We start from the raw sequence: 22939 nt of genomic DNA on the forward strand, positions 1-22939 counted from the left end.
AAGTTCGCCACTGGCCGGCGGCGGCAGGAGCGCACGGACCTTCCCTCGCCCTCGGCTGGCCGGGGCTCCCCCGACTGCATGGGCGCGGGCCGGACGGGCCCTGGGGGCTGAGCGGCCGCGCCGCCTCCGCGCCCCGCGCAATGGAGGGCGCCGAGCCCCGCGCGCGGCCCGAGCGCCTGGCCGAGGCCGACGCGCGGGCGGCCGACGGCGGGCGCTTGGTGGAGGTGCAGCTGAGCGGCGGCGCCCCATGGGGCTTCACCCTGAAGGGCGGCCGCGAGCACGGCGAACCGCTGGTCATCACCAAGGTGAGGCGGCTGCGGGACCCTTACGGTGACAACCCAAAGGTGGCCTCGGGGCGGCGGACTCGCCGGGGGTGGGGGCGCCGGAGGGGCGGGCGGATCGCGCCCCCAGCGCCGGGACGCGGGTCCGCCTGGGTCACCTGCGGGGACCGGAGCACCGGGACACGCATAGGTGCGTGGTCCCGGCGCCACCCCGGCCGCTCGGCGGCGGCTCCCAGCCCTGCTCACTCTAAGCGCGGCGCAGAGTTTAAATGGCTCCTGTTCCGGGTCCCCTCCCCTCCCCCTTCAAGAAGGGACCTGGCTGGGTCCCCTGTCACTCCCGGCTTCTCCAGCGGCGGCCTGCACCTGTGGGGCTGCCCAGAGGTTGGAGAGGGCCCACTCCACGTGCCAGGGGGTGGACTGAACTGTCCCGATCTGTGTTTGCCACTGTAGGCCCTTGGTTCTGCACCCCTTGAACCTGTACCCCTTATCGCTGGGAAAGCCAGACTAGCAGCTGTCGCCATCCCAGCTTCTCGATTCCCATCAGCCCATCAATATTTACTGACTTTCGGCTTCCAGCCCTAGATCCACGGCGTTCTGGATACCTGCAGAAACGTACCGAAACTTTCAGCGTCCTTTTTAAAAGCGGGACTTGAGCTCCAATAACAAGTTTCTAATATGTCTAATCAGGAATGTGTTTCGCGGTGTGTGTGTGTGTGTGTGTGTGTGTGTGTGTGTGTGTGTGTGGTGGGGGAAGGAGGCTGCTTTAGCGCTGTGAATTCTCTTGTCTCAGAACAGAAATCGAACTTGAAATTTACCAGCTGGACTTGTATTGATCTGTGAAGACACACAAACAACAAACCCATCATCCTGTTTTCTTCTGGTTACAAGTGTCAGTGTCTCTGGGCAGGGTTGGATCAGGCCATTCCTAGGGACGAAGTTCCCTTTAAAATGTAAAAATTCTTGGCTATTACCAGAGTTTGAAGGTGAGTTGCTGGGTTGTTTTGTTTTGTTTTGTTTTTCTTTTTCTGCTTTCCTGCTTCCCTGCAGCAGGAAGGTATAAAGTCACTCCTAACCCACCCCACCGGTAATGAATTTGAGCAGTGGTGTGGCTTTGTTGTGCATATAGCAAATGAGACCCCAAACTTTTCTGTTCTACATTTTCTCCTGTTTTTAGATTTACAGAACCAGAGAGTCTGAGAGGAGGCTTGTTTAGATGTGCGCTGAATTTATGTTCAACTGGGAAAAGAGGCTATCATTGCTATAAATTGGACTAATGTGTAACCCATTAACGAATTCAGTTCTTTGAAAAGATGGTACACACTTTGCCCCGCAAGGGCACTTTCCTGCATAAATGCATATTAAAGAATGTTAAGTTGTGCCTTTTTAATAAAGGTTTTACAGGGCATTTCTGATGGTAAAGGTTAAGAAGATAATTAGGTCTTTAGCATCTCATGTGTTCAAAAAAAAAAAAGATATACACAATTCAGTGTATCTTAGACTTGTCATTATAAGTAGGAATAAATTGTAACACGTTAGTTAAGGTGAAATCTTGCCTTATAAGCATACACAGTATAAGAAAGTTGGAAGTCACTGTAAACTGAAATTCCGGGGGCCTGGATGGCTCAGTCGATTAAGCGTCAGACTTGGTTTCACCTCAGGGGTTCGTGGGTTCAAGCCCTGCATCATCGGGCTCTGTGCTGTGCAGAGCCTGCTTGGGCTTCTCTCGCTCTGTCTCACGCTCCTACGCCTGCATGCTCTCTTTCTCTCTCAAAATAAATAAATAAACTTAAAAACTCTGAAATTCAGTTGTTTTATCAGAAGCTGGAGAAGGGGATTCTTGAGCACGCCCTCCTTCCTAAAAACCCTGGTGTGTTCTTCCTGGCCTCCTGTTCCCTGTGTCCAAAGGACCCCATTCTAGACCGAAAGAGGTGGGCAGTAAAACTCAGTAAATACGCACCAGGGCCTTTTTGGGGCATGTGAAGCCGTTTGTTCGTGATTTGGCCTGCCGGTTAGCTTTCACGCTACTTGCTAAGGCGTTGTTCCTTTTCGTTTTGAAAGTTTTTGTGACTAGGCCACTAGCACTGTGTGCTCGTCCTTTCCAGATTGTGTTTCCGGATTTTGCAGGGCTAAAAATGTTTGTGATTCTCATCTGAGATGCTCATCCGTCTCCCCCTTAAACTGCTGCTTAGTTTGCGTAGCTGCTCCAGTGTGAGCAGCTTTGGTGGTTTCTTTACTTAGGGTGGAGAGGATTCGGGAGAGTTTGGGACTTCTGTACTAAGTTCCCATGTACACTTGGATACACTTGTAGAGGTACGTGCTCACACATGCGTGTATTATATATTTTTAACTACCTGTTGTGTTGCATGGTATTGGCAGTATTTCACATGCCAGTCCTTTCCGTTGGATTAAGTCATCAATGATGCTTGCTTACCCTGCACCAGCTGGTAATGAACTGTTGCATGATTAGAAAAGGATGAAGGAAAGTGTGTCCATTTAGAACCACTGAGAGTGGGAATTGGCTGTTGTGAGAGAGACTGCGGAAGATTGTTCCGCTTGTAGAATTTGGATGAATCCAAGTTGTGAATCTTCCTCTCAGTAGCTACTGAAAAATCTTGGGGGCTCATCATAACAATTGTTATTGGGGGCCCAAATAAATAATAATTGTTCTAATAGGGGTGGGGGTTTTTTTGGATTAAAAAAACCCCCTCATAATCAACTATTTTACAGATAAGATCCTAGGGATATCATACGACTCATTTTCTATGTAACAGAGTCTGACGTGGGGGTAGCTTGATCAGGTGTAAGGTAACATGCTCTTTTTATGATAATGGGGGTCTGATTTGAAAGCCTCATCAGAGTGCATGTCTTAGCCCTGGAAGAAATGCTAAGAACAGGGCTGGTTCAGTCCGTGATCTTCGGATCAAGTTTTGTCAGCCTATTTTACTTTACTTTTTAAATTTTATTTTGAGAGAGAGAGCAGGGATGAGCAGGGGAGGGGCAGAGAGCAAATCCTGAGCTGTCAGCAGAGCCCATCAGGGCTGTATCTCACGAATCCTGAGATTGTGACCTGAGGTGAAACCGAGTCGGATGCTTAACTAACTGATTAGTGACCCAGGCACCCCTGTCAACCTATTTTATAGATGCAACAGCTAAGGCAAAGGGAAGTTAAACGGTGTGCCCTGAGATAATAAAACTGGCAAGCCCTGAGAAGGCCCCCAAGGGCCAGCTCTTGACCCCAAATGTCCCCATTTCCCCTCCGTTCCACCTGTTCTGTCCTGGAAACACTTGCAGCGCTATTATTAAATGACTTCATCCCATCCATTAAATGAGGGTCTTTCCACCGATGCTCTGGTCTGTGTCCTTCTCTATGGTGGGGGCTGTTCTGCACTTGGTAGGATGTTCGGAAGCATCCCTGGTCTCCACTCAACGTGCTGCCACTGGTACACCCCCCCTCAGGTGTGACAGCCAACAAAAGTCTCCAGACACTGTCAGATGTCTGTCCTCTGCCGGCAGAATTGCCCTCGTTAGATTAACAGTGTGGTCGCCTTTGTTTTAAAAAAGATTTTAGCTTTCAAAGCTCATGCTTCCTTCTTCTCTGTGAAGACACTGGCCTTTTGGGTGGTTTTGTGAGGGGCTGTTTTCTTCCCAAGTGCTGGCCCTGATAATAGACTTTATTTACATAGTAAAAGTCAAACAAATACTTGCTTCATCTGCACTTTTGTAGCTGGAGAAAGGAAATGAAGCTGGAACTGGGTGCTGTTTCTGGGCGTTCATTGGGGCTACTGGGTAAAGACAGTCTTTTCTTTGGGTCTAGTTTGAAGTCAAAGGGATACTTAACTTCCCGGGAGTGACATTCTTGGAATTTGAAGTGCATGTGTGAAGTCCCACCAGACCTCCGCTGGAAGGTGGGAGCCACATTTGTATCCACGCAGGACCTTTCCCCTTGCTTGTAACTTGACTTTTCACGACGGCTAGAAAATTACAGTGCTGCTATTTTTACATGCTCCTGGCCGAGAGGGAGCAGGAACAATGTCTGTGTCCTAAGAAACCACAAAGATTTTGACTTGTTAGTATTTCCGAGGCCACATTTTGATGTGGGTTATCTGGGGACCCAGGTAACGTGGTCCCCTGTTTCTAACGTGGTCCCCTGTTTCCTTTCTCCATGGATTCAACAAATGTAAAACATCAGTGGGGGTAGGGGAGGGGCCTGATTTCTAAAAAGTCACTAGAGGGCCTAGAATTTCAAATGGGCGGATGGGGACTCTTCAGGGAGCACTCCGCAGGAGCTGGGTGTCAGTAGGCCTCCTGCAGCGGCAGGAATGTTTGCTAAGGGGGGAGGATTGAGGCTCCGGTCCCTCCCTGAAGAAGGCCCTCACCTTAGCCAGAAGCACCAAAGAAGACATGAATTGGGGCCTGCTGTGGTCCCAAGGCTGGCTCGTTTGGGAAGCCGCCGACTTCGAGGTTGCCTTTGGGGGACACAGCCACCCTAGAGCAGGGCGGGAGGGCTGTGGCTGGGGATCCCCGCAGCCTGACTCACCCTCTCAGGGGGCTTCAGGCCATTAAAACATTTGTCTGGATATGAGACAGAGTCCTTAAATGTCCTTTGTAGTTTGGATAGTGAGGGTAGGATGGAAGGGAATCGGGGCACTTATTTTGGATGGAGGTCACACAGCCAGGTGGCAAAAGTCCTATGTAAACTGTTAGAGCTCCTGATAGCAGGAGGCTCCCGGCAAAGACCGGCCGTCAGTGGTGGGTGGGTGTGGGAGGTGCCGACCGCCTGATGTCCCGTCCTTAGTGGTTTGAAAAGAGGTGCCATGTTAGGGGACCCGGCTGAGTCACCGTCATTGGTGACGGGAAAGGTTGGATAGTGGCCGCCTTGGTCAGGACGAGTTGTCGACCTCACGTGTCTGTGTTTGCCCCCCACCCCAGCCAAGTTCTTTGTCAGATAGGTTTCAGGAAAGAGGGAGCTGATGATGGGAGGGGATCGGGGACTGACAAACGTCAGCTCTTCTGGATTTTGCTCTGGATTTCTGCGTGAAGGCCCATCGGCATCAGTGTGTGCGGCTGCTTCGTGGCACTGGACAGCAGTAAATGGCCCGTGGCTGGGCTGCGCCGACTCCGGGGACGCAGGGCCGGGGTGCCGTGCTGGCTGTTCCTCCATCGTGCCACCCCAGCCACTTTCCGAGGCCAGCCACCCTTCTCTGAGTTGTTAGGAGGAGTGGGATTCTGAAGACTCGTTTGTATTTAAGCGTCATTGGTGTGGTTACAAGAAAAAAAAAGAGGTGAGTCTTCTTTCGTGAGCTGAAAGCTGCTTTCAGCTGGTAGACCCGCTTGCCAGCTGGCATATCCCGTGTGTCTCTATTACCCTGGCCCGGTCCCCGCCTCACACACTTGACCTGCTCCTCGTCCTTAGTCCTCCCGAGGTGTGTTGGGTGCGGGAGCAGGAAGTCAGGGAGTCCTATGGCCTGTCCCAAGGTCTGCTGGCTGTCAGCTTCAGCCGGTGCAGACTTCTTCCTTAGACGGGAATTGTGCTGACCTCAGGTCTAGAAATCCGGAGGCTTCCGTGCTGTGAAAAGCTGTGCACTTGAGTTGTGCACACCTCCACACCATGTTGGATTTGGGCTTCCCGGTTCAGTCGTAAGTCGTTCTTAACGTGTCCAGACGTTGGTCTTTTGAAAAAAAGAAAACTAGTTTGCCCGAGCATGGTAATAATGAAACACTCCTAAAAGTAGTCGTTTTCACCTTGTCCCCAGGAGCTGGGGTTTCTTAACTTCCCTTCCTGTTCCCTGGCCACAGAAGCTGGGCGCCCTGCTTGGGAAGGGCTGGCTTTTCTGTTTGGAGAGCGTTTTGGACTTGCGGTCTTGCCAAAGTTGTTTTGTGTCAGCATGCAAATAAACCTGGAGTCGTGCATTTCTTAGGGCCTCTGTGGAGCTTTTCTTCTTGTACACTGGGAACACTGTAAACATTCGACAAGATAATTTCAGGATTGAAAAGACGAATAGACTTTTTATTCAGGTCTCACTTCTTTCAAACACTGTGGTCAGGAGCGGGGGGCGGGGGGACCCTTGGAGGAGAAATTCTGCAAGCCGCCGCCCTTCCAGGCTAAAAACTTTCATCCACAGGAAGGACTTTTGAAAGAGCTGAGGGTTCTACATTGCTCTCTTTGGTCTTTTTAAAACGTTGCCAGTGTCTAACACTGATATGTTCTGGAAGAATTGTTTTCCCGTTACCTCGTTAGATCAGATATTTGCATTGTCTTGTAGTACATCAAGCGTCTTCTGTTTGCTGGTGTGAATATTAAGGCTTCGCTTTGGGTAATGTATCTTGGTAGAAGGACAATAGGGCATCATCAAAAAAAATAATAATAATTGGACTCACCTTATTTTAGGTCCAGACAAATAAAGTGGTTCTGAAAAGGCAGGATGTTCTGTATTGTAACAGAGAAGTAACGTTTTCTTTACCTGGGTTTTCTATTATCATTGTTAATTATTATTATTAAATCCCAGGCCCTGCAGATTCTGTGTGCTTTAAAGGCAACATTTTTACTTACTCATGGAAGGAAAGGGATGAAACGTTAGTGTATCTTTTTGAGTTTTGTTTTCATTTTCATCAAAGTGGCTCTTGCACAGTTTAAATAATCAGAGTTCTTTGGGGCCTGTGATCGTACCCGGAGCTCTCCCTGCTGCCCTTTCCCCTTCCCTGCAGACAACAACTGAAACTTTCTGGCTGATGTCTTTTGACATTTGCTTACATTCTCTGTTGCTGCTACTCGTTTTTGTTCCTGTTGACTTCCAACTATATCGAAAATTGGGAGTTAGCCTTTTTTCTGCACACCTCCTTCCCACCACCCATCCAGACCCATTTCTTCCCACCATGCATGCCACACTCCCAATCTGATGACTTCATCATTCTGGTAAGAAGAGCGTTTTTCAGCTTTCGCACTGTAGACATGGAGGGTCCCATACAGGTTGCCCTGGAACAACGTGGGTTTGAACTGTGCAGATTCACTTACACACGGGTTTTTTTTTTAAATACAATACAGTACTGTAAATATGTTTTATTCTGATTTTCTTTATTTTTTAAAAAGATTTTAGTTTCAAGTAATCTCTACACCCAACATGGGACTTGAACTCCCAACCCCAAGGTCAAGAGTCGCATGCTCCACCAACTGAGCCAGCCCGGAGCCCTTCCTTAGGATTTTCTTAATCACGTTTTTTTGGTTGTAAGGATACAGTATATAGTATATAATACATACAATATACAAAGTATGTGCAACATATAAAGTTTATGTCAGGCCTCCAGCCAACAGTAGCCTATTAGTAGTTAAGATTTGGGGGAGTCAGAAGTTATACGACTGCATGTGGGGGCTGGTCAGCGCCCCTCACCCCCTTGCTGTTCAAGGGTCAGGAGTAATTCTTTGTTGGGGTTGGGGGGGACCGTCCCATACGTTGTAAGATGAGTAGCTTCCCTGGCCTCTACCTGCTAGATGCCATTACTATCCTCACTCTGGCTGTGACAACCACATGTGTCCCCAGACATTGCCAGATGTCCCTTGGGGGGGGGGCAAAATCACCCCCTTTAACTTTTGCCCCGAGTTGACTGGAGTCAGTGCTTGCATATTTTGACGGCCAGTGCTATCACTGCTGAGCCTGGTGGTACAAACTATGATTACTTTTCCTATGCAAGTTTTCATACTCAGTGAGGTTAATGGTAGTTTTTGTTTCTTTGCTTGATTTCCTATACAGTTACCATTGATTCATCCTCCAGATCATCCCCAACTGTGAGAAAAATAATTTTAATAATTTTTAAAAAATGTTTAGTGTTTTTGAGAGAGAGAGAGACAGACAGACAGACAGACAGTGTGTGAGTGGGAGAGGGTCAGAGAGAGAGGGAGACACAGATTCTGAAGCAGGCTCCAGGCTCGGAGCTGTCAGCACAGAGGCCGACATGGGGCTCGAACTCACAAACCCTGAGATCATGACCTGAGCTGAAGTCGGATGCTTAACTGACTGAGACACCCAGGCCTCCCTGCCACACACATTTTTAATAAGTTTAAAGACACAGGTCTTTGAAGACCTTCTCTGCCTGAAAAAAAAATTTTTTTTGTAAGTTTATTTATTTATTTTGAGGGAGAGAGAGAATCCAAAGCAGGCTTATGCACTGCCAGCACAGAGCCCAACGCGGGGCTCGAACCCACAGACCATGAGAGCATGACCTGAGCTGAAACCAAGAGGCAGATGCTTAACCGACTGAGCCACCCAGGCGCCTCTCATTTCTCTTTCCTTCATATCTTTGTGTTTTTGTTCTTCTTGGGAAGTTTCCACAACCTTATCTTCCAGTCCTTACATTGAGTTTTACAATTGCGCTCTCCTGGGGCGCCTGGGTGGCGCAGTCGGTTAAGCGTCCGACTTCGGCCAGGTCACGATCTCGCGGTCCGTGAGTTCGAGCCCCGCGTCGGGCTCTGGGCTGATGGCTCAGAACCTGGAGCCTGTTTCCGATTCTGTGTCTCCCTCTCTCTCTGCCCCTCCCCCGTTCATGCTCTGTCTCTCTCTGTCTCAAAAATAAATAAACGTTAAAAAAAAACAAACAAACAAACAAACAAAAAAAACACCTGCTAACCTGACTTGACCAAACTCCCGTCAGGCTCTCCCCTTCCCTAGGCTCCTGCATTTGTCCCTGAGCATTGGGACAATGCACAGCTACTCGGGGGCCCCTCCTGAGCATCAGCCGACCTCAAGGGAAAAAAACTATCCCCTGATCCACTGTCTGGACCCCCTCTCCTCTGAGTCCTCTTGTTTCCAGCCTGTTTCCTCGTCCCTCCGAAAGGAAAATCTTTTCACAGGGACCTTAAGTTAGGATGCATTCTAAAGCTCTACATTTTAGGGGCGCCTGGGTGGCGCAGTCGGTTGAGCGTCCGACTTCAGCCAGGTCACGATCTCGCGGTCCGTGAGTTCGAGCCCCGCGTCAGGCTCTGGGCTGATGGCTCAGAGCCTGGAGCCTGTTTCCGATTCTGTGTCTCCCTCTCTCTCTGCCCCTCCCCCGTTCATGCTCTGTCTCTCTCTGTCCCCAAAATAAACAAACGTTGAAAAAAAAACAATTGCGCTCTCCTTTTTTTCTGATTACAGAAAGTTTTTAGTGTTGCTCTTGAATGGTCCTTTCATTTTTCTTTTTAATCCCCTACTGATTTTGCTTCATGTTTTTTCTTTCATATCTTTGAGGCTATTAGGCAGATTTTTTTTTTTTTAAGATTTCTTTCCACATAGCTTGAGTTTCTGAGCTCTGCTGCATTTCTGTTTGTGTTGGCTTCTCTTTTCCCTGTTAAATGCTCTCTGCAAATGTTCCGTGATCCTCCTATCTGCAGGTATTTGAGTGACTGGGTGACTGGGGCGCCTGGGTGGCTCAGTGAGTTAGATGTCCGACTCTTGATTTTGGCTCAGGTCACGATCTCACGGTTTGTGAGATTAAACCTTCATCGGGGCTCTGCGCTGCCAGTGTGGAGCCTGCTTGGGATTCTCTCTCTGCCTCTCTCTCTCTCTCTCTCAAAATAAATACAAAATAAGTAAACACACACACACACACACACACACACACACACACACAAGGTGACCAAAGCGTTATTTGGAAGCTCTGCGTGCGGCTGAGTGATATGCGAGGCTGCTTCCGTGGAGACTCCTTTAAGGCCATCGCTTCAGCTGGTTGTTTTGGGCTGATCCTGTCCTTGTCACATGGTCATTCTCCCCTCTACTGAAAATAAGTTTCTGGTGTCCGGCAGATTTGAAAGGTGCTGTGAGGGCTACCAGTTTAGAGGATGCCTGCTTTGCTCAGCGAGCTGGAAGTGGTCACTTCTCCATCGTGTGGCCACAGGGGTTCCAGTTTGTTGGGAAGGTCTTCCCGACTGTTAGGTGGCATTGCCTGTGTTCCAGGCTGGATCTTGCACTCTGTTCTTAACCTTTTCTTTTTTTTCTTTTCTTTTCTTTTCTTTTCTTTTCTTTTCTTTTCTTTTCTTTTCTTTTCTTTTCTTTTCTTTTTAAATGTTTGTTTCTTTTTGAGAGAGCGGGGGAGTGGCAGAGAGAGAGGAAGACAGGATCCGAAGCAGGCTCTGCGCTGACCGCAGAGAGCCCCCCACTCGAGGCTCGAAGTCACGAATCGTGAGATGGTGACCTGAGCCGAAATCAAGAGTCAGTCGCTTGACCGACAGAGCCACCCAGGCGCCCCTATAAGAGACCCTTCTAACAAGTGAAATCCAGAGAGAAATCAAACTTTTCCTTTTAACCGATATACCCGGCTTTAAGAGACAGGATATATAACACTTCGTTTACCCGCATGCAGGAGGGAATGATTATTTACTTGTAGAAGGAGTTACTCTGGGTGACCGATTAACATGTAGCTCATTCCCCAAACTCTTATTGTAGAAAATGAGACCTGTGTGCCATCGTTTTGGCTTCCTTCCACTTTAGCTTTTCTCCCAGATGATAATTTAATGTTCACCCTGTCTCGGTTTGCTTCCCCTCTCTGCAGATGATGGTCTGGAAGCTGCAGAGGGACAGGGCAGAGGCAGGGAGGGTCCCCAGTCCAGGTAATTAGCACCCAGACGGGACTGGCCGGAGGGGAGGGTGGGTGGCCAAGTGCTGGATGATGTCAGGGATGGGACCTTCCTCCTAGTCGAATGGTCCTTTCCTTAACTGCCTTGGTTAAAGTGCAGAAGATGTTGCCTGGGAGGGTAACACATTAAATCTTCATTAGCAGGGCTGCTGTTATCAGATTAATTAATTATAATCCTGTATGGCGGACTATTTCTCCCCTCTGGGGAACAGGATTTAGATGAGTTAGGCCATCAAACAGAGATAAAGATAAGTGCAGAGTCAGAGTGGTCTCCGGAGGAAGGTGGAGTCGGTGTGGGGATGTGAGCCAGAGGAGAGGAGGGTCTCTTCTGTGTCAGGGGCTGGGGAGCCCGGAGAGCGTGCGGGCGAGGGAGGACAAGGTTACCGCACTGGTAACCAACCCTCCCTGACTTGCGAAGGAGGTGAGGGTGCTTCCTTGCCTCTGGCTTGCAGATGCCAGAGCTGATGAAGTTCTGCATCTGTTTATGTTAATTGTGCATATGTTCGTACATTCGTAAGAACGGAGATCCTTATCTGTGCTAATTGTACGTATGCTTATATGTTTTTAAGCATAGTGATTGTTCTTCTTGGGGCAGCAACATTAAAACCATCTTGAAAAAATTGAAAATAAAGGAAATGATTGATCAGTAGCCCAAAACATAATCATCTTATTTCTGGTGGTACAGCTATATTGATTCATTTTCCCTGTCTCTGAAATTCTTCCCTTTACACCACATACGTCTAATTATTCATTGCTTGGAGACGCCCGAGTGGCTCAATCAGTTAAGCATCTGAGGCTTTGGCCCAGGTCGTGCACTCCCGGTTTGTGAGTTTGAGCCCCGGGTCCTCAGGCTCTGTGCTGACTGCTCACAGCCTGGAGTCTGCTTTGGATTCTGTGTCTCCCTCTCTCTCTGCCCCTGCCTGCTCACTGTCTCTCTCTTTCTCAAAAATAAGTTAACATTAAAAAAATTTTTATAATTATTCATTGCTTGAAGGTAACTCTCCTAACATTGTATCATCAACAATCTTTGGAATCAGGTGAAGCTTAGCTCTGTGTATGCCCCTTGGAATTTTTAAAATGACATGTTTTAGGGGCACCTGGGTTGATCGTCCCAATCTTGGTTTTGGCTCAGGTCATGATATAATGGCTTTGTGGGTTCAAACCCTGCACTGGGCTCCGTGCTGACAGTGCAGAGCCTGCTTGGGATTCTCTCTCCCTCTCCCTCTCTGTCTTCCCCTCCCCCACTAGTGCTGTCTCTGTCTCTCTCAAAATAAATAAGCTATAAAAGTAAGTAAAATTGACAAGTTTTATTGTGAAATATATTGAGTTTTATTATTCAGCTTTTTTTAGACAGACATAGATCTTCAAAAGCCCTAACTTCTGGAAAACTGGCTATATTGGTAAAATATGTCATTCTTTAAAACAACTCTGCAGGGACACCTGGGTGGCTCAGTCGGTTAAGCGTCTGACTTCAGCTCAGGTCGTGATCTCGCGGTCCGTGAGTTCGAGCCCCGCGTCGGGCTCTGTGCCGACAGCTCAGAGCCTGGAGCCTGCTTCGGATTCTGTGTCTCCCTCTCTCTGCCCCTCTGCCACTCATGCTCCATCTCTGTCTCTCAAAAATAAATAAGCATTAAAAAAAAAAAACCCACACAACTGTGTGCTTTTTGGGTATGTGCAGCTTTTCTTTTAATTTCTCTTCACGTTTACACGTCCTGGGCCTCGAGTGAAAGTTTGGGAAGGAAACATCTGGACTCGGAAAGATAGGCCTGCTGCTGCTTGAATCGTATTTGTTTTGTGTCCATGTAGCCACAAGGAGCTCACAGCTGCTGCTGCTGGGGTTGGGTTGGGGGGCCGTTTCCGTCCCCCTCGTCCATCCTCAGTGACTGGTGTGCAGGAGACGATAATCACCACCTGATACCACACAGGTGCATTGTCCGTTCTCTGCTGGATACTCAGGATGCCCTCCTTGTGCCCTAGAGACGTCCGGTTTTCCAGAGCTCAGTTCTCAGACTCGCCGTGGCTGCACTTGCCATCTGAAGAAGACATCTACTCACAAGAAGACTTACTGTCTCCTTTCTTTGTGACCGTCGTACAAACAGCCTTGCCCGGCTCTTTCCCTCACCGTGTACTGTAGTGTTGGTTTCTCTGGAAGGTTCCTCCTTTATTTGTCTCTCCTCTCTGGCATCTAGGTACCATCAAGTGCTTCCTTGCAAGGGCACGTGTGCACGTGACCCTTCCACCTCCGGGTGCACTTCGACTTGGGCAGTGGCCCGGCAGACCCCCTGTGACCCAGGCGGAGATGAGTCTGCTTCCTTTACCTTTACCTTCTTTCTCCGTCTCTCCTGGATTTCCAGTCCTGTCGACGCTTCGTCCCCAGATCTCAGCGTCACTCATGGTGGCTTGCCCTCCTTCCACAGCCAGCCGATCACCAAGTCCTTTGGAGCCTAAATGTCTTGTGTTTGTTGCTCCTTCTTCACTCCTGGTGTCCCGGCCTCCAGTGTCATGTGCCCGGACAGTCTCTTGCACACTGCCTATGGCCTGTGTGTCAGACTGTTCTAGAACTCCGGCAGTGGATATGCCAGCACGCTAAGTGGTTCCTCAGGCTCTTCCTGGAAAGGCCTCAGGAGCCCCTCGCGTTACACCTCAGCTGGGTCTAGAAGGTTCTTTTGGCTTTTAGCATCTGTCCGTTTCCCAGCCTCATCTGCTGCTTTCCTCCGTCCTGCCCTGACCCTTTAGTCCAGCACTATCCCATGTGGTAGCCGCTCGTCATATGTGGCCGCTGAGCACTTGAAAGTGGCTAGGCCAAATTGAGATGGACTGTAAGTTTAAAAACACACTGGATCTTAGACTTAGTGTGGAAAAAAAAAAGACAAAGTAGCTCATTACTAATTCTTTCATATTGTATACTTGTTGAAATGACCATATTTTGGCTCCATTGGGTGAGATAAATATATTCTAAAATTAACTTCATATATACTTTTTTGCTTTCTTAAATGCAGTTCCTGCAAAATCGGAAGTTCTAGGTGTGGCTTTTAACTGTGTTTCTAGGGGCGCCTGGGTGGCGCAGTCGGTTAAGCGTCCGACTTCAGCCAGGTCACAATCTCACGGTCCGTGAGTTCGAGCCCCGCGTCGGGCTCTGGGCTGACGGCTCAGAGCCTGGAGCCTGTTTCCGATTCTGGGTCTCCCTCTCTCTCTGCCCCTCCCCTGTTCATGCTCTGTCTCTCTCTGTCCCAAAAATAAATAAACGTTGAAAAAAAATTTTTTTAACTGTGTTTCTATTGGATGGCTATGCTTTAGGCCCTTGTTAGGCAAAGTATGGTCCTACAAGCTTGTGAGAAACGCAGACCCTCAAGCTGCACCCCAGACCTGCTGAACCACAATTTGCATTTTAACAAGGTGTGTACTTGGGGCTGTCATCACGTGTTCACGACTTCGAGCCCCACGTCGGGCTCTGTGCTGACTGCTCCGAGCCTGGAGCCTGCTTCGGATTCTCCGTCTCCCTCTCTCTCTCTGCCCTTCCCCTGCTTGTGCTCTGTCTCAAGAATAAACAAACTTAACAAAACAAACAAACAGAAAACCCCAAAGGTCTACAGCTGACTCAGAGGCATGGTCCAGATTGCCAAGTGCTGCTTTGGAGAGCTGTTTGCTGGTCCCCAACATCCTGTGGTGTTTGAGGCTTTGCAAGGGTTTTTGTCCTGCTTTGTCTCCGAGACACTCGTGGCCGCATGGAAGGCTGTGCTCCTTTTCCACCTCCCAGGCAAAGCGGCCCCTGGCCCTTCCTCCCCACCAGCCACAGTATGCCCACAGTGGCCTTCGTGGGCCTGTCTAATCGAGGACCGTGCAGCATCCTTGAGCCCGATGGACTGGGACATCCCTGAGGTTGGAAACTGGCCATCCCTTGCCCCTGATGCCCCAGTGCATTGCCCAACAGGTGGTAAAAAGGGCACTGGTCAAGAATTGACACCTGTCACAGTGCCGGCGTCCTGCTGCTGCTTTGTTTCTGGTGTGGGACTTGGGGGTGAAGGTCATAGTACCTCCAGGACCACAAAAGTCACGCGCAGCGGCACTTTCGTGAGCCAGGGCCACGGGGCCCGCGGGGAGGCCGCGAGTCTGGGGCGACTGTAATGGAGGGACCTTCAGCGTTTCTAAAGAACAAGACCGTGCGTGTTGGAAAGGCGCTACGGAGTGATGCTTTCTAGGCCTCGGGGCGCCTGGGCGGCTCAAGTCGGCTGAGCGTCCAACTCTAGATTTCAGCTCGGGGCGTCATCTCCCGGTTCGTGAGATCGAGCCCCGCGTCGGCTCCTCGCTGACAGTGCGGAACCTGCTTGGGATTGTCTCTGTTTCCCTCTCTTTCTCTCTGCCCCTTCTCCCCCTCACAGTAAATAAGCATTTAAAAAGAAGAAGAAGAAGGAGTGATGCTTTCTAGGCCTCGTGGCAACACGGCAGAAGCCCGAGCCTGGAGTAGGCAGGGGAAGGAGAGCCAGAATACAGAACCGCCTGGGTGCCGGTCTAGACTGGAAAGGACGTGCCCCGTGGCCTAGCAAAAGCAGGAAAAGCAGGCGAATCACGGCGGTTGCATTAGAACCCGGAGCTGACACTGACTTGCTATTTCCTGGCTTGCGGGTTGCTTGTGACACGGTGGCTGCTGCCCTGTCCTAGAAGGCATGCTCCCACGTTTAAAGGAAGCCCTGCCCAGAGTTTCCTTCCCCTGCCCTCCTGGGCGGCATTTCCCTGTGGTAACTGTGTCTGAGTCCCTTTGTGACCAGACTTCCCTGTCACCAGGAGGTGAGGGGGTGGCCCTCAAGTGTCCGGGAGGCAGGGGCCTGACTCGTGGCCAGCGTGGGCACAGGCATACCGGGACACGTACCCGGGTGCTTGACCCCAACAAGCCCAGGCCTGATGCCACGGGAAGGGTTGTCCTGTGGCTTCACGTGGTGGCCTCACACTGACTTCCTTCCAGTCCTCGCTGCCCGGAGGGCGCCTTATCTCTCGGTCTTTGAGACTTCCTTCAAGTAAATCTGGTATCTCGTGTGTTCTCAGATTAAAGGCGGACTGTGCGGTGCCCGAGGAAGCCCGATGCGTGTACTGGGGGGGTTGCAGAGGCCGGGGGGCCAGCCTGTGTTTCTTTTCCCTGGAGTTTTTACATTTTTTGTGTGTATTTATTTTTGAGAGAGAGAGACACACACTCTGAGAGGGAGGATGCCCAACTGACTGAGCCACCCAGGCGCCTCGAGTTTTTAAAAATGTTTAAAAATGAGATGTAACTCCCATACCCTCAGATTCACCCTTTTACATGGAACAATTCAGTGTATTTTAGTACATTTACTTAATCGTACAGGCAACACTGTCTATAATTCCAGAACATTTTTATCACCCCAAGAGAAATGCCACATCCATTAGCTGTCACTCGCTGCTCCCTCCCTGCCCCCAGCCCCTGACAGCCACTCATCTACGGCCTGTTTCTATGGAGTTGCCTGTTGTGGATACTTGGTATGAGCGGGTCAGATAGTACGCAGCCTTTTGCGTCTGGCCTCATGCGCTGAGCTGAGCGTGTTTTCCAGGCCCATCCACATTGTCGCACATGTCCGCGTTGCCTCCCTTTTTAGGGCTGAATGCTGTTCCACTGTGTGGATGGAACACATTTTGTTTATCTTTAACTGTGAATGGACAGCTGGTTGTTTTCACTTTTTGGCTCTTGTGAATAATGCGGCTGTGGGTGTTCACACAGCTGCCTTTGTGTAGACCTCCGTTTTCAGTTCTCTGGGGCATTTTCCTTGCATTGCGGGCTGGTCACACACACACCCAGAAGTGGTACTTGTGTTTCTAGAACACAGGGGCATCGTACCTCTGATAAATTCAAAGGATAGGGTTGGTCTTTCTGGCTTGGAGGTTGCTCAAACAAAATTAAAAGTAACACTTTTTTAAATCTTAAGAAATTTTTAATGCTTTTTTTTGTTGTTAATTAAGTTTATTTTATTCATTTATGAATGGAAGAGTGCAGGGGAGGGGCAGAGAGAGAGGAAGAGAGAGAATACCAAACAGGCTCCGCACTGCCAGCACAGAGCCCAACTTGGGGCTCAAAGCCACAAACTGTGAGATCGTGACCTGAGCTGAAATCAGGAATTGGCACGCTTAAATGACTGAGCCACCCAGGTGCCCTCACCTTAAAATTTTTAAAAATCTCCAGGGGCGCCTGGATGGCTCAACTGGTTAAGCATCTGACCTCAGTTCAGGCCATGATCTCACGGTTCCTGGGGTCGAGCCCCTGTTGGGCTCTATGCTGACAGCTCGGAACCTGGAGCCTGTTTGGATTCTGTGTCTCCCTCTCTCTCTGCCCATTCCCTGCTCACGCTCTGTCTCTCTCTCTCCTTCAAACATAAATAAACATCAAATAAGTAAATATAAAAAAAAACCCTTTGGGGTGCCTGGATGGCTCGGTTGGTGAGGCGACCGCCTTCGGCTCAGGTCATGATCTCACGGTTTGTGAGTTCGAGCCCTGCGTCAGGCTCTGTGCTGACAGCTCGGAACCTGGAGCCTGCTTCAGATTCTATGTCTCCCCCTCTCTCTCTGCCCCTCCCCTGCTCACGCTCTGTGTCTCTATCTCTCAGTAACAAATACATGTTAAAAAAAAAAATTAGGGGCGCCTGGGTGGCGCAGTCGGTTAAGCGTCCGACTTCAGCCAGGTCACGATCTCGCGGTCCGTGAGTTCGAGCCCCGCGTCAGGCTCTGGGCTGATGGCTCGGAGCCTGGAGCCTGTTTCCGATTCTGTGTCTCCCTCTCTCTCTGCCCCTCCCCCGTTCATGCTCTGTCTCTCTCTGTCCCAAAAATAAATAAATGTTGAAAAAAAATTTTTTTTAATTATAAAAAAACCTTTTTAATAAGTAAACAAAAAATTGTTTGTTTTTTTTTTTAATCTTCAAATGAACAGTTTTGGAAGCTCATGGGCTTTTGTCTCAATGGCATGAGATGGCATGTGGACCCCTGCTGTGACAAACCCGCTCTCACCTGGGCTCTCAGAACATTCTAGACACAATGTGCCTTGGTCCCTGGCGTCCTCTCTTGTCCTGAGGACGGCAGCTAACACTTTCTGAAGCCTCTCTGTCGGCTGCTGTTTGCTCTCTGAGCATGAGCGAGCGGAATCTCTAATGACTCTGTGAAATGGGCATTGTTACTTCCCCCATTTGGTGGACGGGGGTAGAGGTCTGCCAGAAGCAGGGACTGCGTGCGAAGTGCTTGGCAGATGCAGACTCACCTTCCCCGCAGGAGAACATCGTCCCTCCTCCACGGCGCCCTGTCCACCTCCATTCTTCTGTTGCCATCCTTGGAGGATGCCCTTTGTCTTAGTGCCGGGTGATTCTGGGGCGTAAACACCCCCGGCGTCCCTCCGGGGCCAAGGGCAGTAACAGACCAGTGAGGCATCGCCCCTGTGGGAGATGAGCTCCTCTCCCCACCTCTCCCCTGCTCTCTCTTCTTTCCGGCTTCAAACAGAAATGAAAGCCCCTTGTCTTGGAGCATCTGGCTGGCCCACTCGGTTAAGCTTCTGACTCTGGACTTCGGCTCGGGTCATCATCTCATGGTTTGTGAGTTCGAGCCCCAAATTGGGGGCTCTGCATGGAGCCTGTTTCGGATTCTCTCTCTCATCTCTCTGCCTTTCTCTCTCCTTCTCTCTCTCTCTCTCTCTCTCTCTCTCTCTCTCTCTCTCTCAAATAACTTAAAATCTCTATGTCTTCAATAAACTTAACCTTTTCAGGATTGGGGACATTGATACTATCTTCATATAGCATTGTAGGGTTTAGAAAGTTTTCTGTCTTTAGAATATTTTATTTTTCTTTTGACCCTTGACTTGTAACAAGCTGCTAGGGAGGTTTGACCAGGGCTGTATGTGTTCATAGGTGAGAACCCAAGACCCCCACGGTCCTGCTGTCCAGCCCATTAGGTGGTCAGGACTAGGACTCCCGCCTGGGCCTTGGAGCACGAAAGTGAATAGCTGTTTTTTCTGTGTGAGGTTTTTTGGTTTTTGTTTTTTGTTTTCTTAATGTTTATTCATTTTTGAGAGACAGTGTGAGCAGAGGAGGGGCAGAGAGAGGAGACACAGAACCGGAAGCAGGCTCCGGGCTCTGACGTGTCAGCACAGAGCCTGATGCAGGGCCCAGACTCACGAACAAGATCATGACCCGAGCCAAAGTTGGATGCTTAACCGACTGAGCCACCCAGCTGCCCCTGAGTGACTTTTTTTTTTTTTTAAATCTTTTTTGAGATTCATTTTTGAAGTGTAAGAATTCTCGGGATTTTATAAGATTATATGAGGCCCATTCTCTGAAACCTATATAAAGTACTGTCTCAACTTGACAATAGACCTCTTCATGAGATTTCTATATTTAGATCTTTTTCTATAAACCAGAGGACAGCAAACACACAGGACCAGAGTAAATATTTTTGGTTTTGTGGCTCAAACTGCTGGTCTCTGCAGTTACAGCATGAAAACAGCCATAGACAATACATAAGTGAAAGGGCTGTGTGTCAATAAAACCTTTATTTACAAAAGCAGGTGCCCGGGATCTGGCATGGTGGTGGAGGGATTGCCGCCCCCAGCGAGGGATCGTTTTCAAAGTGTGGCCCCCAGACCGGCTGCATCAGTTAAAAATGCAGTTTTGGCCCTCGCTCTGGACCTCCTGAATCCCAAACTGGGGGGGAGGGGGGGGGGCTTAGCCGGGAATCGCACGGGTCGCCCTGGTGCTGGCTGAAGCCTGAACACTGCTGTTTTGAAGAGCTGTGGCCCACTGCAGTGAGCATGAGAAGCAACTACAGTCTCCTGACGCTGCTCCAGAAATGTGCGTTTTAACACGGGGCCCAGGCGGTCCGCTGTGCCCTGAAGCGAGACGGAACGTCTAAAACAGCACTTCTCTGCACCGGCAGAGGGGATGCGGGAGATGCCAGGGGACAGAAGGTGGGCCCAGAATGTGGATTCACTTCTGATACCTCATGCACCCTAAAGCCCAGCGTTCCTGGAATTCAGATGCAGGCCTTCTGTTCATAGTTGACACACAGCCCAGCACATTTGCAGATGCGTGTTTAGTGTTTGCGGTGAAAAAAAAGTTGAGCATATTGATTCCCTCGATATAAGTGTCCAGCCCAGGCAAACGCATACAGACAGCAGACGGGGCAGGTGTCAGGAGGGGGCGTGGGGGGGGGGGGGATGACTGCGGATGGGCTCGGCATTTCTTTTGGGGAGTGATAAAAATGTCTTGGAATTCTGGAGTGGTCATAGTTGTAACACTGAGTGTACTAAAAACCACTCATTTGTATACTTTACAAAGGTGGACTTTATGGAATGTGACTTAGAGCTCCGTAAAGCTGTCCTTGAATAAAAGGAAATGGGATGAGGCATTCGGGCTCTTTCTTGAGCTGCAAAGACTTAACTGCCAGGATGCCTTCTGGGCCAGTCCCACCCTCTGGGCAGCACGTTAGGGGCCTGCATCCGGCCCCGCATCATGCCTGTCACAGGATTCCTCTGTGCGTACTGGGTCAGGCCAACAGGCAGGAAGCCTGGGGAGAGAGTCAGTGTTCTTCAGGGAGAGTCACCCCTGACAGCTGGGGGGTCCCTGGGCAGGGGGAGCCTCTGTTCCTGTAGGTCGGAGGAAGCGGGAGAGGCCACAGGGGGCGAGGTAGGTGGGAGCCCAGGCTGTTCTCCAAGGACACTGTGAGCCATAGAAGGTATTGAAGCAGTTGGTGGTGGCAGGGGTCACTCTGGCAGCAGAAGGGCAGGTGGGTTCAGGGATGTGGGGAGGAATTGAGAAGCCTCTGGCTGCCAGTGGTGGAGATAGGGGAAAATCCTGGAATCTGAGTGGTACCCCCAAGGCACGGTGGGGGGCAGGACACCCGACACTGGTGCTGGGAGCATAGATGCTGGTGGTAGCACCTGAGTGCTAACTGTGGGTACAGGTGATGCTCCCCTCTCCCCACCCCACCCGCTTGGGGCTGGGGCTCTGGGGGGATGACAGTCCTGGCTTCTGGAAGTGCGGGGCCTCCAGAAAGCTCTGACGGGACAGGTGTGTTCAGGGTGGACTTGGCCCTTCTCTTTGCCCAGGTGTGACTGGGGCAATGAGCAGGTGCTGTCTCAACACACTGGCTCAGGCATCTGCCCATGGGCTTCTGTCCCTCTCCATTTCCCAGCAAACATTTGCCTTGCTTTGCCCCTAAGTGCGTTTTCCATGCTCTGTCCTAACTGCTTGTAGAGGAAAGGAGCAGCTGGTTGGAAAAATTCCCTTTTAAGAATAAGAATTATAGGGGTGCCCGGTGGCTGAGTCGGTTAAGCGTCTGACTTCTTCTCAGGTCGTGATATCGTGGTTTGTGGGTTCCAGCCCCGCATCGGGTTCCGTGCTGACAGCTCAGAGCCTGGAGCCTGCTTCAGATTCTGTGTCTCCCTCTCTCTGCCCTTCCCCTGCTCTCTCTCGGTCTCTCTCAAAAATAAATATTAAAAAAAATCTTTTTTAAAAAAGTTCAGTCTCATTGGGAGACCTAGTGAATATCAAACAGCTCTGGGCTGAGCTGCTTGAACTTTGGGGACCCAGTTTCAGTAGTAGCATTTAAAGCCAGACCTGCCCTTGTAATTCAGCCCCAAGCTGTACTGTTAGTAAATAGTATTAATCCCCAATGAAACTGTAACTCATCAAATGAATCATTTAATTTTGCACAGATTAATAACCATTCTGGTTGTGTGACTATTGCCAAATTAATTGTACTCTAGGGTAAAAATAGGTTGTGTGAGTGAATGAATCTTCTCCGTGTCTTGTTCTAAAAAATGTGTTGTTAACTCTTAATCATCAAGATTGTACTTGAATTGTCATTAAGTAATGAGATTTTATGTTTGTAGTTATGGGTTCAGTTCATGTGTGTAGAATGCTGTGACAGCTTCATCAGGTATTAGTTTTCTTAGAAAGACAGGACCAGGGCACCTGGGTGGCTCAGTCGGTTGAGCGCCTGACTTTAGCTCAGGTCATGATGTCACACACAGTTCATGAGTTCAAGCCCCGCATCAGGCTCTGTGCTGACAGCTCAGAGCCTGGAGTCTGCTTTGGATTCTGGGTCTCCCTCTCTCTCTACCCCTCCCCCACTGTGGTCTGTCTCTGTCTCTCTCTTTCTGAAAAATAAAAATTTAAAAACAAAACAAAAAAAAAAGCGGCAGCATCTGTAGGACATGGAGGGAGTGAAATTTGTAATGAGCCAGTTGGAAAGGATATGGACCACCACTGCTGATCCTTGACTCTATTTCCTAGTAAGATCTGGTTCCACAGCTTAAAAAAATACACACACACACACACACACACACACACACACACACACACACATTATTGATTACATAATGACCGCTTTTGAAATCATGTTTCAGATTTCAAGGTAGAAACAACATTTAGGTTTTAGGTAAAGGAGGCTAGTTACATTCTGGGTCTTCCCTCCAATCTTTTTTGTTGTTGTTCAGCTGTTTAAACATTGAAGGGTCATTGATTTCTAGTAAGAGAGGGAACATCTAAGTCGGGATACATAAGGCCGGAAATCTTCCATTGATTCTCCCATCCCCCCAGGAATCGTGCATTTGGACAAAAGTGATTGCGTGAGCCCTTTCCTAGCTAGCTGCGGGAATTCAGAGCACGAGCAGGGGAACAATGATGGAAAGCTGGAGGAACATTCTGGGTATTGGAATGCCAGCTAGTGGGTCAATAGCCCTGCTGTGCTTCTGTGATCCCAGCACACAAGAATTCTGCCCTTTTGAACTGTGCGGGGTCTTACTGGGCTGGGTCGGTCAGTGAGGCTGATTTCCCTGATTGGGAGCGAGCTTGCAGAGCGGCTCGGAACCTGGGAAGTGTGGGCAGAGACATTCCAAGGCAAATGTTCCTAGGAGTGTCCTGTGGGGCAGGGCATGGGCAGCCACTCACCGGGGCCTCCACCTTCCGGAATTCTCAGGATTGCTTTCAGGACAGGAGTGTTTCGCTTCTTATAGTGTAGTATGTCTTTTTCAGATGTGATGGAGTAATGGCAGGAAAGTTCACTATTGTCAC

The 22939-nt window shown here is 49.6% G+C and overlaps 1 protein-coding gene across 2 annotated transcripts in view; it reads left to right on the forward strand.

Annotated features, from left to right (window-relative positions):
* The first annotated feature begins 125 nt into the window (after nt 1–125).
* The window catches only part of SHROOM2 (shroom family member 2), a 156958-nt gene continuing 134144 nt past the window's right edge, over nt 126–22939 (forward strand). For both annotated transcript variants that reach the window (XM_043570795.1, XM_043570796.1), the window contains exon 1: nt 126–305. In XM_043570795.1, the coding sequence (XP_043426730.1) occupies nt 141–305 (165 nt within the window). In that variant the 5' untranslated portion in view covers nt 126–140. The remainder of the gene's footprint in view (nt 306–22939) is intronic.

Source organism: Prionailurus bengalensis, chromosome X, assembly GCF_016509475.1.
Source record: "Prionailurus bengalensis isolate Pbe53 chromosome X, Fcat_Pben_1.1_paternal_pri, whole genome shotgun sequence".
Lineage (NCBI taxonomy): Eukaryota > Metazoa > Chordata > Mammalia > Carnivora > Felidae > Prionailurus > Prionailurus bengalensis.